The sequence below is a fragment of the Haliotis rubra genome, unplaced genomic scaffold, assembly GCF_003918875.1.
Source record: "Haliotis rubra isolate DU_JTF1 unplaced genomic scaffold, ASM391887v1 Scf2, whole genome shotgun sequence".
Classification (NCBI taxonomy): domain Eukaryota; kingdom Metazoa; phylum Mollusca; class Gastropoda; order Lepetellida; family Haliotidae; genus Haliotis; species Haliotis rubra.
Window position 1 is genome coordinate 7,173,125 of NW_025766002.1, and position 15,562 is coordinate 7,188,686.

The following is a 15,562-nucleotide window of genomic DNA, read 5'->3' on the forward strand; positions in this document are numbered from 1 at the left end:
CGATCCCGATGCGATCATGAATCCTTCCTGGAGGTTTGAGATATTTCTCTTGGCCTTCGCGAAGGTGGATTCTCTGGACGTAGCTTCCCCTCTGTAGGAGTGCTTTCGCGCAGGCTCTTGATGGGCGTCAGAGTCCGATGGAGATGCCGACTCATATCTGCGACGTCTGTAGGGTTTGGGAGAATGCCTCGATTCCTTCCTGCTTGGAGATTCCTTAGCAGCACTCTCTGGGGCGTCTACTTCAGATGGGGAAGATCGTCATGTCCGTGAGCCTTCGCGCAGGCTTCCCTCTTCATCCAGATGTGTTGGGGAGACTGTAGAGCCTTCACGCAGGCTAGTAGACGTTGTAGCGGTCTTCATAGCAGCCTTCACCTGAGCGAAGCGACGTTCCATCATCGACATCATCTGGTCTGTAAACTGTTGCATGAACAGTCGGGTTCCAGATTGTCTGAAGAGACTGCTGCAGTGATGATGCATCTGATACTGAAGAGACATCATCTAAGGTCGCTGCACTCGTGAAGAGTTGACGCTGCTGCTATCTCTGGTACCCGATGTCTGCGTTGATAGCAGGTCTTCTGTCAATGTCTGCGCTGATACCAATGCCGATGTAGCTGTAGAAGCAGGCTTTGTCTTCTTACTGTCGATGGTGACTTCAGGTATGAGGATGGGTAGATCATAATAAACATCTGCTTCTTCCGGAGGAACAATCTTGGCTGAGAAAGACCTCGTCTTCTGTGTAGAGCTAATCTAGACTTCGTTGAAGTCTTCATGGTAGTAGCCTTCTTCTTCTGCGAAGATGAAGATTTGGCCTTCTTCATCTGCGATGAGGTCAGCTCAGTAGACGATGATCTCTTATGGCCTCCGGCGTTCATCCCTGGTACATCGACCTGCTCCTGAGAAACGCTTAGCAATTCACTAGAATTATGAATATCTGCAGCAGTGGTTAACACACGGTTATCAGCGCAATCACTCGATTTAGACATGACTTGTGAATATCTACGTACCCAGTCCTTAGCATGTCTATGGATGGAAAAAAGGTAATTAGTAAATTCAACAGAGGTTAAATTTACACAAAACTTACAGCGAGAGCTGAAAGAACATGAAATAGTGCAATTAGGACATAATAAATGAGGGTCAGCCGCAGACACTCCGTACCTACAACGTATACAAATTTTCATGAAATGTAAACATGAAGAAAACACATGTCAAACATCGGAAAATTTAAATCAAATTTCCAACCGTAATGTAGAATATAATCCTAAAAAACGTATACAGCAATAATTTTGATGTAAGGTCCGAAAATATAAAAGGATATGTGCTGTATAGGGACCCAGGTGCTCTCACAACCGTCCTCAAGGGCGAAGGAGGAGAGAGTGACAAATATGGCCGATCATGTGACCATTTGGGCGCCAAAGGGAGGAAAGGGACGCTACTCTTGGGTGAGTGATTTTACGTCCGCTTTTTTAAAGGGAACTTCTAGGGATTTCAAGCGTTCCCCTATCATACGCAAGAGGAAGGAGACAAGCATAATTAGCATTAGTCAGGATAAGGAAAAATTTCCATTTATGGTAGTATCAATGGTCTAGAATAATTTCCTAGCAATAATTCTGAACCTATCTTTCATGCATCAAATTTTTTCAAAACTGACTGAAAACATATGTACACATGATAAGGTAGTCTTCCAATGGTAAAATTCAAATAACATATTTCCTTGGACATTTATTTTAATTATGGCCTCAACCAAATTCTGTTTGTATGTGACTCATGTTCTCACCTTGAATATCTTGCTGCAGGATCTCAGTGAAATGAGGAAACAGAGAGTCCTCGAAACTGTTGATGGCCCGTCGGCTGATGCTTACACGTGGTCTTGATGGCCACACACAGGGACTCAAACAGGTAGTGGTTGAAGTGGGGCTTGCTGGGGTTCTGGGGGATCAAGGTTTCGGATCAATACCAGTGTGGGCGTGACAACAGATTGAGGTCTATATGTATTGCAATGTTGTCCTTGTTCCAGTGGCAAGCTCGATATTCATTGTTAACACTGACAGTATCTAGATTGCAGATTTGTGTTTACGAGGTGACTGTGTAGTGCCATGTTCATGAGACATTTCACCACATTCAAGACATGACAGGGGTGGAAATAACTTTAAAATTGCTAGTGTACTCCGGTACAGTGGCAAATGTAAAATCACTTGCCCTGATAAGTTTTCCACTATACCGGCTGTCTTCTTGTTGATTATTAAATACACAACATAATTAATGTTGGAAAGTCAACTGGACACCGGTACAACGTGATGTCAAGAAAAAAACACTGGACTCGGACGTCGGGCAATGGGTTATTTCCACCCTTGCATGACTTTGGTGAATTAAGTTGAATTTACCTCAACGTTCCCTAAGTGTAATAATCCATGAATTCATTCACCATGGTAGTAGATAACCTACTGCGTATTCAAGGTTGAAAACATACAATGTCGGCTGCACCTGGTATCAGATGAAGCATTTCTGAAGGGTTACCTTGCAGACCAGAGTTAGTTTATTCTTCAGGCTCTTCAGCACATCTTGAATAATAGGGATGATGTGTTCTTGCAGCAGAGACATCGTCCTCATGATTGCTGTAAAACAAGGGAACCAAATATTTAAATATTATTATAGTTGGAGTACTATGCAAGGATAATATATATAGGTGAACATGTTCTTCATTACATATTATGAGAAATGTTTCAGTGTAGGTTGTAACATTTTCTCTCCTTATTGTAATAAAGAATTTGTTCATCCAGGTATCTTATCCTTACTTAAATTCCTCAGAATGACTCAGTGAGTGAGTGAGTGGGTTTAGTTTATGTTGCACTCAGCAATATTCCAGCTATATGGCAGCGGTAAATAATCGAATCTGGACCAGACAATCCAGTGATCAACAGCGAGAGCATCTATCTACGCAATTGGGATACGATGTCACGTGTCAACCAAGTCAGCGAACCTGACCACCCGATCCCATTTGTTACCTCTTACAAAAGATCAATTCTAATCTGGATCTTCACGGGTTGAGAATAATTCATGTCAGATTTTACAACAGTAGTAGATGAGTGATCCTTATTTAAACACCCCACTTCCCCCTTCAGCCACATGTTACAGCTATATAAAAGTGGCATGTAAGTAATAGAGATCAGACCAGACAATCCAGTGACTGAATTATCCTTGTGTATGACGTTGCATGCTGTTCAGGTACACAATCAAACCAGGCACCAAGTCTGCCCTTGATGGGCTCGTACAACTCTTTAAATGAGTTGTATGGAGTAGTGGTGTTCTGATTAATTGAAATAATCGAAGATTGGTGGCAGTGACCAAACGACCAAGCAATCGATCACATTTTCTCATTATCGAACATAAACGATTTTGGAACTACTGTTTTAGTCTTAAAATACTTGACAATGGAACATATAGTGGAAGTGTCAGGGCCTAAAAACATGTTTAATTCTTAGAAAACTCACTTTACTAACTGAAAAGCCATGACTGAATATTTCTTAAAGACTCCGGGAAGTTTTTGTTCATGATATATTAGTCTTCACTTAAATGTAGCAAGTTGCATTATGTTATTCATATCTGCAATAACAACCTGGATAGGAAAATCTGAAAAATGATGCTAACCAATTTTTTTCGATGATTGTTCGTTGGTAATGAATCAATCATCAATTGTGAGATTTCAACCAATTCCCAACACTAGTATGGAGTCACTCATGGACTATTCCTTTAGATGCATCTATAATAAACAAGACTCTTCTTTCATCTTTTGGGGGAACACAGCCTAGGAAGTTTCCACTACAGTTTGGGAGAATGAAGAAACAAGGTGTCTATACCCGCATTGTCTTACCTTTCATGATGTATTCATTCTCGACAGATCCCGGCATCTCCATGGCAGCAAACAGACCAGGGAGCATGGTACTTGCCTGGGTCTGAACATCAGCCACTGTGATACTGTAATGAGAGAACATTACTCATTGGCTCCAGCATACTTCACCAGTATAAAGCAGAGAGCATAAACCAACATGTAATTTTCTAAATAAAATTGATATTTTATACTTATCCTGACTCATGCTCTTTTGCTTGTCTTCTTCTTCTTGCGAACATAGTGGAACACTTGTATCTCCTATTGAAGCTCCCTTCAATAACGAATAGACGTAAAATCACTCCTACCAAGAGTTATCCCTCCAGCCTTATATGCGGGAAACTGTGGCGCCACCGTGCCCACATGCCTCACTCTCTCCTGATTATGAGCCCGACACTTGAATTTACAGGGAAATCCAAAGTGTCTAGTGGGGAGGCTGGGTGGGCTTATCTCATGAGTCAGGATAAGTATAAAATATCAATTTTATTCAGAAAATTACATATTTTTCCTTATCCTGACTCATGCTCTTTTGCTTGTAGAATCCAATGGAAAAGGTGGTGGGAAAAGCACTTTAGGATTTCTTTAGTGAATTTTACGTCATTATATACCCCCCTACGAGAACTTCGTAATGGCACTGTATTTACTGGTAAACTCTGCTGCTGTTGCGACCCTGACCTTCCAGCTGCCTTTAAATGGGGGGACCACAATAGTTAACTTTTTGGTCCTTTCTCTGTTAACATTTTATGTGGATTTTGCAACTCTATCTCTTGATGCAAGCATCAAGTGGAGAAGCGACCCATTCCGGTACAAGTATCCTTACAAGTATTGGGTCATATCACTTATGCTAGTTGTTAGACGAGCATTGTGATTTAAGCAGAACTCCTCTGAGTGTAAGCTTAGTAAGTCATGCGATACAAAGGGCGAGACTCCGTCTCAGCGCCTTAGTGGGACTGTCAATTGTTGTGTTACAATAAGTGGGCGGAAATGGTGAATGTAACAGCCGTCCTCAGGGGCGATATTCTTCAAATGATGGTTGGAAACCACCATGTCCCATTTCCAGAAGCAGCCCTCCATTATCGTCCTGATAGAGCGATTCCCAAGTATAGAGAGCGTTGCGTTAGAGCTCTCACTTCATGTGGGTTGGAGGCTCTTGGAGGATCCAGTCCTGCTGCTTTGTAGGCCCGTAGGATGACAGTTCTGATCCAGCTTGATATCTTAGTGCGGATGACCTTCGTCTGTGCCGCTGTTGATATCGAGACGAAAAGACACTTGACTTTCCGTCTCATGTACCTGGAACGTTGTAGGTAAACTTTCCATGCTCGTTCTGGGCACAAGGATAAGACCTGCGTATCCTGTGGGCCAAGTGCTGATGATAGTGTTGGGACGTGGAACTGTCTGTCTGGATGACCTGACAGTAGATTCTTTGCTATGAAGTCCCATCTCAGTCCCATATGCACGATATTTGATTTGTATCAAATCGTGTTCTCTCAAATCCAGAACATGTATTTCCGACTTCCTTGCTGCTGTTACTAAGGTTATCAGGAACAGCGCCTTCTGCGTCAAGAACTCTTATGATGTTCTCTGTAATAGTTCGTAGATGTCACTAGTGAGATGTCGTAGAACAACGCTGAGGTCCCATACCAGAGTTTTAAATCGCTGATGTTGGTCCTCCAATTAAAAGGGCGTAGTAAGGCCAGTAACTCTGGTACTTTTGTCAGTTGCACTCTTCCTCATGACGATAACTGATCTCAATGCCGCTAGGTATGTTGAGAGTGTTGACCCTTTTAACCGCTTCCTTTGTCTAGGTGACAAATGTAGTCCGCCACTTGAGGATGTGTCACTTTCATGGCTGTGAAGCCGATCCTCGAAACGTATCTTTTGTCTCGAAGCGTCACTACTTGTCGTCAGAAAAGTTATGTGAAGACTTGCGTAAAGCTAGTGTGACTGCTTTCGCTGCTCTGACGAAATATCCTCTCTTGATCAAACATGCTTGATACTGTCCATACGTGCAGCCGGAACACCTCCGGGTTGCCGTGCGCCTGCTTTGTGTGAGGATGTACTAGTAGATTCGTACACTCTGGTAGTTGCAGTAGAGACAGACCTAGGTCCTGTTTGAGAATAGGAATTCATATTCTCGCTGTTCAAAAGGCGTGCCCCAAATAGTTGAGGGTCTCATGCCTGACTGATTTCTGCAATACCCTAGGTAATAGAGCTGGTGGAGAAACACGTAAGTGTTTAGTCCTAGGCAGGAGATGCTTCGCATGTCCGTTTCCCCTGTCCGTGGATCTGGTATTGGTGAGATGAATGTTATCAGTTGACCCTTGTTGAGAAGAGTTCTCTTAAAGGTTCAACCATCTCTTATATGATCTGTTTGAAGATCTCTGAATGTAGCATCCAGTCTGTTGAGAATGGATGCGTTGGACAGGATAGTGTATCTGCTAACACATTCTTGGTTCTTGGAATGTGGCATACTCTGCTGTAGACAGTCAGGTTGACTGTTATGCTGATCAACTGAAAGCAGAGGTCCAGAAAGTTCGCCAACTTTGTTGATCCTTCTGTGGATGTAGACCGTCACTGTGGAGGTGACTGTGTGCACCGTTAGATGAGCATTTTATAAAAAAGCTGATCCGGTGGAGTATGGCGTTTATCGCTGCTTTCATTTCCAGCATATGGAAGTGCAGATCGTCTCTGCTATGGTCCATATCCCAGCTGACACATTGTTGACAAGGTGTGCTCCCACTCTAGGAGAGATGCGTCCCCATAGAGACGCGTCTTGTACTGCGACCCCGCTAATTAGGTGCGTCTGCAACCCTCCTCGCACGGAGTTCACCATATATAGATATGGGTTATAACCTGTCCGGATCGTCCGGTTGTACATTCATGAAGACCAGTAGTGGGCGTAGTTGTAATTCTCTCTGCATGTCATGTCTTGTGCTGACGTGCGAAAAACCAACAGATTCCGCTACTTCGTAGTAAAAACGGAGAGAGTAGTGCTTGAGATACAAGAACTTGTATATATATCCTATGATCTTGACACCCTTACCGTGTCTGTAAGGAAATAAAGCGATGGCCGACTCTGTGATTGCCATCGTTGAGAACTCTATGATGACAGGGGGGGTCTCTAACCCCATGAAGGCAGCCAAATCACGAAGGTCCAGTCTAACTGGACTGTAATGGAGGCGTTGCTCGCTCGCTGACATGTTGTCACTTGTAACCCATTTCTTGATCTGTGAACTACGTCCGACTTCTGCGCAGGGCGTTGTCCCTCGTGGTCCAATCAAAACAAAGCATTTTGATTCTTTAGGCTAGCCGCGCTGCGATGTCACCGGTGTAGCAGGAAAAGGATCCTTGTAGAATCTAGTGCCGTCGTTGATATCTGATCAATCGTCGGTCTTGTCCGTAGCTTTCCGAAGTTACACGAGTGACCACGTGTGTCGAGGGTTAAATGGTAAACGCGCGAATATTTCGGCGTGTAATATCGATGCTGGGTAGTCTGTTTTCCTGGTTACTGTGACTCTTACTTCAGTTTTGAAGATAATGCCGTCTTCCTTATACATAGGCTCAATTGAACTTTCACGTTGTCAGCTTGTAGACTGCATACATCAATGAAGCGTCGTAATTGTAGAATTAATGCTGAACTTGTTATAAAATTTTACTCAGGGAATCGACGACGAGTATGTAATTTCCCAGCTGTAGCAAGGCTGCTGTTGAACTCCGCCAGTGAGAATGTCTGCAGATCTGTACGAAGGTGAAGATCTCTATAAGGCCATGAATCTTCTAATGTAGATATATCAATCTATGTGAATCCCGTCCTGGATTCCGTCTGAAGATCCGAGCTAGTGATGAAATCTGACAAGAGTACCTCTCTTGTACTGTATGACTTATCTTCAGTCTGTGTACCGACAAAGATCTTTTTCCTTCTAGGATGACGCTACTTCGTGTCCTAGTTGAGTAACCTCGACGATCTGTGCAGTGATCTGCGTGGTGGTCGGTTTGGTGTGACTGTATGGCGCCTTGCATGTAGATAATCGTCTCGTAGTCCGGGATTGCCTACCTGGCAATATATACGGAAATGGTGATTCCCGTGATGATCTGCGAAGCGTCGTTGATGCCCTTGATGTAGGTAGTCGGCCTGAAGATCCTTTATTAGGCTCTTCATCTGTTGACCGTCTCTGAAGATAGCGCCGTCCTTCGCGCAAGTTAAGTAATGCGACGTCTCTGCCTTGTGGATGGCCTGTGCGAATGCCTTCGCGCAGGCTCGGTGATGACATATAGTGTTCTGTTGAGAATGTAAGTACTGCTGCGTTTCTGCGTTGTAGATGGCCTGCGCGAATGCCTTCGCGCAGGCTTGTAGACGGCATGTGGCGTACAGTAGAGAGACGAAGTACTGCGATGTCTCTGCTTCGCTGGAAACCTGTGTGGGGATCTGCGTGGAAGTCGGCGAGGAGATCGACGTGGTAAATAGCCCGACGAACTGTGCCTGTAGGGTGACCTGTAGGTACGCGAAGGTCCTGGTGAATTCCTCAACGATCTATGGGACGAAGATGCTTGTATACTGTAGCTGACGTCCTTCGCGAAGGGCTTCGCGAAGGCTCATCTGAGTCCGCACTTGGGGAGTGGCGACTGTTGCTTCGCGAACGCCTTCGCGAACACTGGTGGTCCGATTCTGTATCCAGGGATGGAAGAATTCTCCTTCGCTAATTCTGTATCTGGGGGGATGGCGACTGGTCCTTCGCGAAGCTTCATCCGAGACCGCATCTGGGGAGTGACGTCTTGTCCTTCGCGAAGCTTCATCTGAGTCCGGGGATGGCGATTCCTCCTTCTCGACTGCTGATCGTTCGTGTCCGGCGCAGGGGATGGTTGAGTCGACCTTCGCAAAGGCTGGCCTGTAGTGTAGATCTGCTGCCAGATGTCACGTTGATGGAGGGTCCCTCAGAGACGACGTCTGCGTTGGAACCTTCGCGAAGGCTCGGGACCTCGTTGTGGGCTGTGATTCCTTCTCCAGGCCGTAACGCTGTTCATCTCCTGCATAAAGTCCCCCCGGTTTGAAGGTCTGCGGTGGTAGTAGCGCTGCCCTTTCTGCGTTGATAGCGATGTGGCCCACAGGACGCTCATCTGTTGTCATCGTAGATACCTCGGGTACCGTGGAGATCTGCGCTGAAGTCACCGTAGCTGACTGGTCGTTACTTGTGATGAACCTCTGGGAAGATGATCGGTTGATCATCGGAGAGTCCCTGTACCGTCAACGGAACAATCTCGGCAGAGAAAGTCTTTGTAGTCTGCGCAGACATCCCCGTAGAGTTGTCGTCATCTAAGGGGTGTGTAGCCTTCTCTGGGTAGAGGATGGCGTCTATACATTGTCTGCGATGATTGTAGAGCTGCCCTCTCTGCGTTGATAGCGATATGGTCCGGAGATCGCTCATTTGTCGCCCTCGGACTGCGTGCTGTATCTCTGGGATGATCAGCAGTGGCTTATCAAGAAGCCCTCTCACTGGCATCAGGATGAGGCTTCATTCTGCGTAGAGGATGGCGTCTTCTACGTCTGCGTTGAGGGGTTGTCCGATGTAGAAGCCAACGTCTTCGAAGTAAGGCGGACAACATCCCACGCCTATCCTCCGAGGACACCTCCGGCAGCTCACTTGATGGTAGTAAGTCGTCTAACCGCAGTAGACAGCTCATGAGGGACTCAGCCAGTTTACCCATGACTTGGAAGTCACCTGGATAGTTGATAGTACGTCTAAGTACGGAGAAAAATTATATATTAATTTGAATTTCAATTAAAAGCTGATAAAGATTACAGCTATAGCTGGAAGTACATATTGTTGTGCAGCTAGGGCACAATCAACGTGGGTCTGCAGCAGCGAACCTAAACCAACAACGAAAATTGGTTATCATGAAATGTAAACAACTGAACAAATACGGATAATACCGTGAATAAACAGTGCTAAATACGATTAAATATCCAACCATATTGTAGTAGGATACTAACTAAACCTCTATAAAAGTAGAATAGAGGAGAATAACTAATTAATTAAAGGATATAGTGCCGTATAGGAGACACAGGTGCTCTCACAACCTGCCCACAGGGCGAAGAAGGAGAGAGTGAGGCATGTGGGCACGGTGGCGCCACAGTTTCCCGCGTAAAACGGCTGGAGGGATAACTCTTGGTAGGAGCGATTTTACATCTATTCTATATTGAAGGGGAGCTTCAATAGGAGATACAAGTGTTCCACTATGTTCGCAAGAAGAAGAAGACAAGCAAAAGAGCATGAGTCAGGATAAGGAAAAATAACATACTTCATATATCCTGAATCATTTGCAGGGTAACATTTGACCTGAAAATATTCAGATTTCTTGGTAGGTCTATATGAATACTCTTGACGTCAGTGAGAGAGTTGGATCTGATGCCACCTTCAAGAATATTTAACCACATCATGTTAGCTTTGAGATTCTTGACTGACTGACTGACTGAGTTTGGTTTTACGCAGCTTTTAGCAATATTCCAGCAATATCACGGCGCGGGGGGACACCAGAAATGGGCTTCACACATTGTACCCATGTGGGGATTCGAACCCGGATCTTCGGCGTGACGAGCGAACGCTCTAACCACTAGGCTACCCCACCGCCCCTTTGAGATTCTTGCATTCCTCGCCAGGGATTTCTACGATTGGCAGTTGTCGAATAACAACTCACCCTGCAGCTCCGCCAGCAACCCGCACCATCAGCAGCCTCTCTATGGTGTGAGCTGCGTAGGTGTGGACGACGACGCTGGAAGCCTGCAGGTAGCGGGTCAGGTGGGACAGACTGGACACCAGGGCTTCCCTCGGCAGCTGGGGGAGAGAGGGGAACAAGCAGTGTGTCAGACAAGCACTGTATCACTGGTCAAAGGCCTTTGGTATATGCTTATTAAGATGGGTATATCAAAACCATTGGCATGCTCAATGAATAAGTAAAGCAAAGATGGCTAATTAAGCCCCCAAACCTCACCCTTAAGAGGTGAGGTGAGGTGAGGTGAGGTGAGGTGAGGTGAAATTGCGTTTTACGTCGTGCTTGAGAATATTTCGCTCATATGACGATGTGCATGCGTGTGTATGTGTATGTGCGGCTGCTTGTACTAGCCCAGACTTAAGCTGGTTTTATAGTGCTAGCCCACTGAGATACCATGCCGCAGAGAAGCATGAATACCCCACTCAGACACAATATACTGACTCCGAGCCGACCAATCCTTGTTGTACCCATTAATGCCGAGCGCTAGGCAGGGACCAACAAGTACCATATTTTAACGTCTTTTGGTCACCCTTAGAAGCAACCATATGGATGAAATAGTATATTTCAGTGAAACCAGCAAGATTTTATATTCAGGGGATGTTGGGTCTGGAGACCTTAATTTGGAACAACACTCGTCAATGACTCGATAGAAACATTCACTCACCTGACTACGAAAAACCATTAAATATTTGATCGCGTCAGCTTTTAGAATTGGCATTTCATTCACTGAAAGAAAAAAGGTTTCTTGATTAGTAAATTGTGTTCAAGACAAGTTCATTCAAGACGGATCCTCCACCACAGCCAAAAGGAAAGGTCAGCCTGCATCCAGTTCTAATTCTATAATAAAGTGAACGAGTATTATTGGTATATGGAGAATCACATGTGAACGTCTTCTGACAAATATATCAACAATCTTAGATCCAAAGTCCAAAAATCATATGAAAGTCGGAGACTCCTAAGTTAGCTTTTTACTGTCAATGACAAGGGTTGATACATTTGATATTTAAAAGCACCAGGGCCCTTATTCTCGAAACGTTCGTAGCCAATGTGTTAAGAATGGGCTTAAGAAGTTCGTAGGGCTACGAACGTTTCGAGAATAGCTAGCCAGGTCTTTATTCTATTTATCAATCAAAATAATTGTTCACGTTATTTCAGTTTGTAAGCCAGTTTGGGGCAGTATATAAGCTCTGTTCATCATGTTACCCCTTATCTTCTTCGAATCTACCTATGCCATCAATTTTGAAAAAGCGGTTTTCTTTTCAAGTCTGACAAGTTGAGCTCATGTACGCATCTGATGTAGAAATAACTGCTTGATAATGGTGCTTATTTCCCATCACCTGAGGTTAAAGGTAACACATTTGGCCGGGAAAATAATATTCATGTACACCTGAAAGTCCATGCAATAATTAACTAAACTCAGCAAGTTACTTCAGGAAATTATAAAAGCTGCACTTAAAGACATAAGAGAGAAAGCTAAATCGAGATTGTATGTGCTCGTTCCACAAAGCTATGCAACTCTACTAAATCATTCCAGGATTTGTCACTACAACTTACAATTTTCAGAATGGATGTCGGGGAGTATTTGGTTTTGAAAGAACTCTGTCATGTTGACCAAACCACTTGTCTGTGTTACTCCTTGCTGAAAACAGGAAAAACAGTGTTAAAGTGTGTCCCGATTCAACCTTCTTACAATGTCATGGTTTAACCTTCAGGTTCAAGTGAGTCAGTTTAGTTTTACGCCGCTTCCGCTTTTAGCAATATTCCAGCAATATCACGACAGGGGACATCAGAAATGGGCTTAACACATTGTACCCATGTGGTGAATCGAGGCCAGGTCTTCGGTGTTACAAGTGAACACTTTAACCACTAAGCTACCCCACCACCCCAGCGCTAGTGAGCTGGCTGTGCCTCTTTGAACTGCATCCATCCGGCATTTCAGCAGGCCTCAGATGTTTTACCAGGTTGGTGAAACCAACAAGCATGGGCATGGTAAACTAGGATTCAAACCATGATCAGGGTTCCCTCATTTTTGTGTAAAAAGAAAAAAAAAGAAGAAGATAAAAAAAAAGAAGAAGAAGAAAAAGAAAAAGAAAGAGAAAAAAAGAAGAAAAGAAAAAGAAAAAGAAAAAAGAAAGAAAAAGAAAAAGAAAAAAAAAAAGAAAAAGAAAAGAAAAGAAAAAGAAAAAAAAAGAAAAAGAGAAAAGAAGAAAGAAAGAAAAGAAAGAAAAAAAAAAAAAGAGAAAAAGAAAAAGAAAAAAAAGAGAAAAAGAAAAAGAAGAGAAAAAGAAGAAAAAGAAAAAGAAGAAGAGAAAAAGAAAAGAAAAGAAAAGATAAGAAAATCAATGATTTCTCCAGACATAACAACATCATATGTCCTAGGGTATTTTTATACCTTTAAACATATATTTCTGTCTGAAACATCTGGTTTAAGCAACAACCAGTCTTTGTTGAAGTATGTTTTCGCTGCCATTCTGAACTATCTCTGAAAGGTAATTAAGTTCTGACACCTGTCAGTATAGAATAACTGCAGGTTTGTTTTTCTCATATGCACATACCCAACTTTTGTACATGCATATGAGAAACCCTTAACTGCAAAAGGTGCAGTTCTTCCGGCTCTGGAGGCAAGAGTGGCAAAGCCCTTTTAACCATCAAACATTGAATACATCTTACTGTTTAGAATTTTAGTACCACACATATTTTAGCAAGTATTCACATACATATATGCAAACTCATCTAGATACACATGTTGATGGCTGCCATAGCCCTTGTAGTACTGTTAAAACACAGAGTTTTGTTAGATAAAACACCCCAAGATCATTCCATAATTTTTTCCAATGATTTCATCCTGTTTTTTCCAATTCCATTATTTTTCCAAGAGTGGAAAATGGGGTGTGTTTTTGTGGGAACCTTGATGATCATAGGTTACTCAAGGGACACAACTCTGCACAGTTTCTGAGGAGACTGGTCCATCTGTGCCCCAGGTCACCGAAGAACAAGCACATCAGGTGAAACTCCATAGCTCTACACAGAAATCAAACTTTCTCAAGATCTTAACTGATTAATTATCAAGCATTGAAATGTGTGTGCAACTACTATATCATTTGCAATTCAGTTCAGCTGTGTTATATTATAGAGTTCATGGAGTTTATGTAATGAAAATTGAAAATTCATCAGGTCAGCGTACCTTTTGTGTTTGACCTTTAGAGGCTAGAGATGTGACAAGATAAATGGCAGCATCTTTGTTCTTCCAATTGGCAGTTGGATTTTTTCTGTATTCCTGGAAAAGAGTGAATGTTGCAGCTGACAACCCTGAATAATACATTAAACAGGTACTCAAAATGAGTAAAGAAACCTGATTTCTTAAAATATTTCTATAGTGAACCTGTTATGGGCGGTTATGAAAGACATGAGTTGGGTGTTTTAACTCTTTAGTAGAATATTTCAAGCGAAATATCCTAGTTTGGACACAACTGATTTCAGACTTACTGCTGGTAATGTCATACTACTACTACTACTACTACTACTACTACTACTACTACTACTACTACTACTACTACTACTACTACTACTACTACTACTACTAGTCCATATATCAAGCGAATTGCTCCATGTACAATGCATGCTCGAAGTGCCCAAACAATCTGATTACTATTACCCGGAAAATCCAAGCTGCCGGTTAGACGCTAGAGGTTTATAGTAACACGACTTTATCCCACCGGGTACCCATTTTCTGCTGGGTGAACAGAGGCAATTTTGAACAAACTCTCTTGCCAAAGGTGAGACCACATGTATCACATGTGCTTCACTGTGGGGCAGGACTGAAGTCCTAGAAACTCTCAGGAGTCAAGCTGCCAAACACGGTTCCCAATCCAAGGACTCCCCGCTCCCAATGTTGCTTAACTTCACCTGATTAGTGACCTGAGCTCTAATGTCATACTACTCAACATTTGATAAGAACAATCAGATATGTAAAACAATCTTACTTAGATGTATGACAAAGACACAAATTATCTTCCTACACCAACATTTTCACATCCATTTCTCACCTCAAGCAAACCACTGACGTAGGTAGAAAAGTTATGTATCACAGGACCTTCAAAGGATTTACTTAAGGCTTGGACCAAATCACAGGCTGATCTCCTCCTGGTGTCAACATCTGAAACAGAGATAGTTGATCACACGCTATACAGGGAGCGAGTATGTTTTATGCTGCTTTTGGCAATGTTCCAGCAATATCGCCAAAAATGGGTTCACACATTCTACTACTTAATTTCTACCCTTGTAGGGAATCAAACATTAGTCTTTGGTGTGAAAAGCGCAGCTTCAACAATTTGGCTAACCCACTGCCACCAGGAAGAGGGCAGAACACAATACTCTCAGTCCCTTGTAGTCAGCCCTAGTGTTTTTTGGCCGTGTTGGGGAGATCGATTCTGCATACGTGACTGGCCTTAGATTACAGCCAACTATCAGGCGAGGATTATGAAGCGAATATTGAATTAAACAGTTACCAATATTAAAGCTGGTTTACTATTGTGTTGGGAATTGGTTAAAATCACATATTGATTGGTTTATTACAACCGATCAAGCATCGAAAATAATTGGTTAGCGTCATTTATGAAATTTTCCTGGTTATTTTTGTTAATACACAAAAACATAAAGGAAAAACATGTAGTTCTTTGGGGTGCTTTTTTGCAAATTGCACATCTTTGAAGGATGACTAGTATGTTAGGAATATAAATTTCTTGGGGTCTTTAAGATAAATTCATTTGTGACTTGGAACGAACTTGTAGTGCTCATAATATGTAACAGACAAAACCAACCATGTGAAAAATATTGTTAATACAAAAAAGTGTTCCAGAATCGTTTGTGTTCGATTATGAGAAAACATGACCGATTGCTTGGTCGTTTAGT

At 43.0% G+C, this 15,562-nt stretch overlaps 1 protein-coding gene across 1 annotated transcript in view; it reads right to left on the minus strand.

Moving 5' to 3' along the window:
• The window catches only part of LOC124275443 (exportin-2-like), a 41,715-nt gene that overhangs the window by 13,680 nt on the left and 12,473 nt on the right, over positions 1 to 15,562 (minus strand). Inside the window, 9 exon segments of the mRNA XM_046711008.1 lie at positions 1,775 to 1,841; positions 1,843 to 1,926; positions 2,515 to 2,612; positions 3,869 to 3,972; positions 10,577 to 10,713; positions 11,316 to 11,377; positions 12,206 to 12,290; positions 13,836 to 13,928; positions 14,698 to 14,807. Of these exon segments, the coding sequence (XP_046566964.1) occupies positions 1,775 to 1,841; positions 1,843 to 1,926; positions 2,515 to 2,612; positions 3,869 to 3,972; positions 10,577 to 10,713; positions 11,316 to 11,377; positions 12,206 to 12,290; positions 13,836 to 13,928; positions 14,698 to 14,807 (840 nt within the window).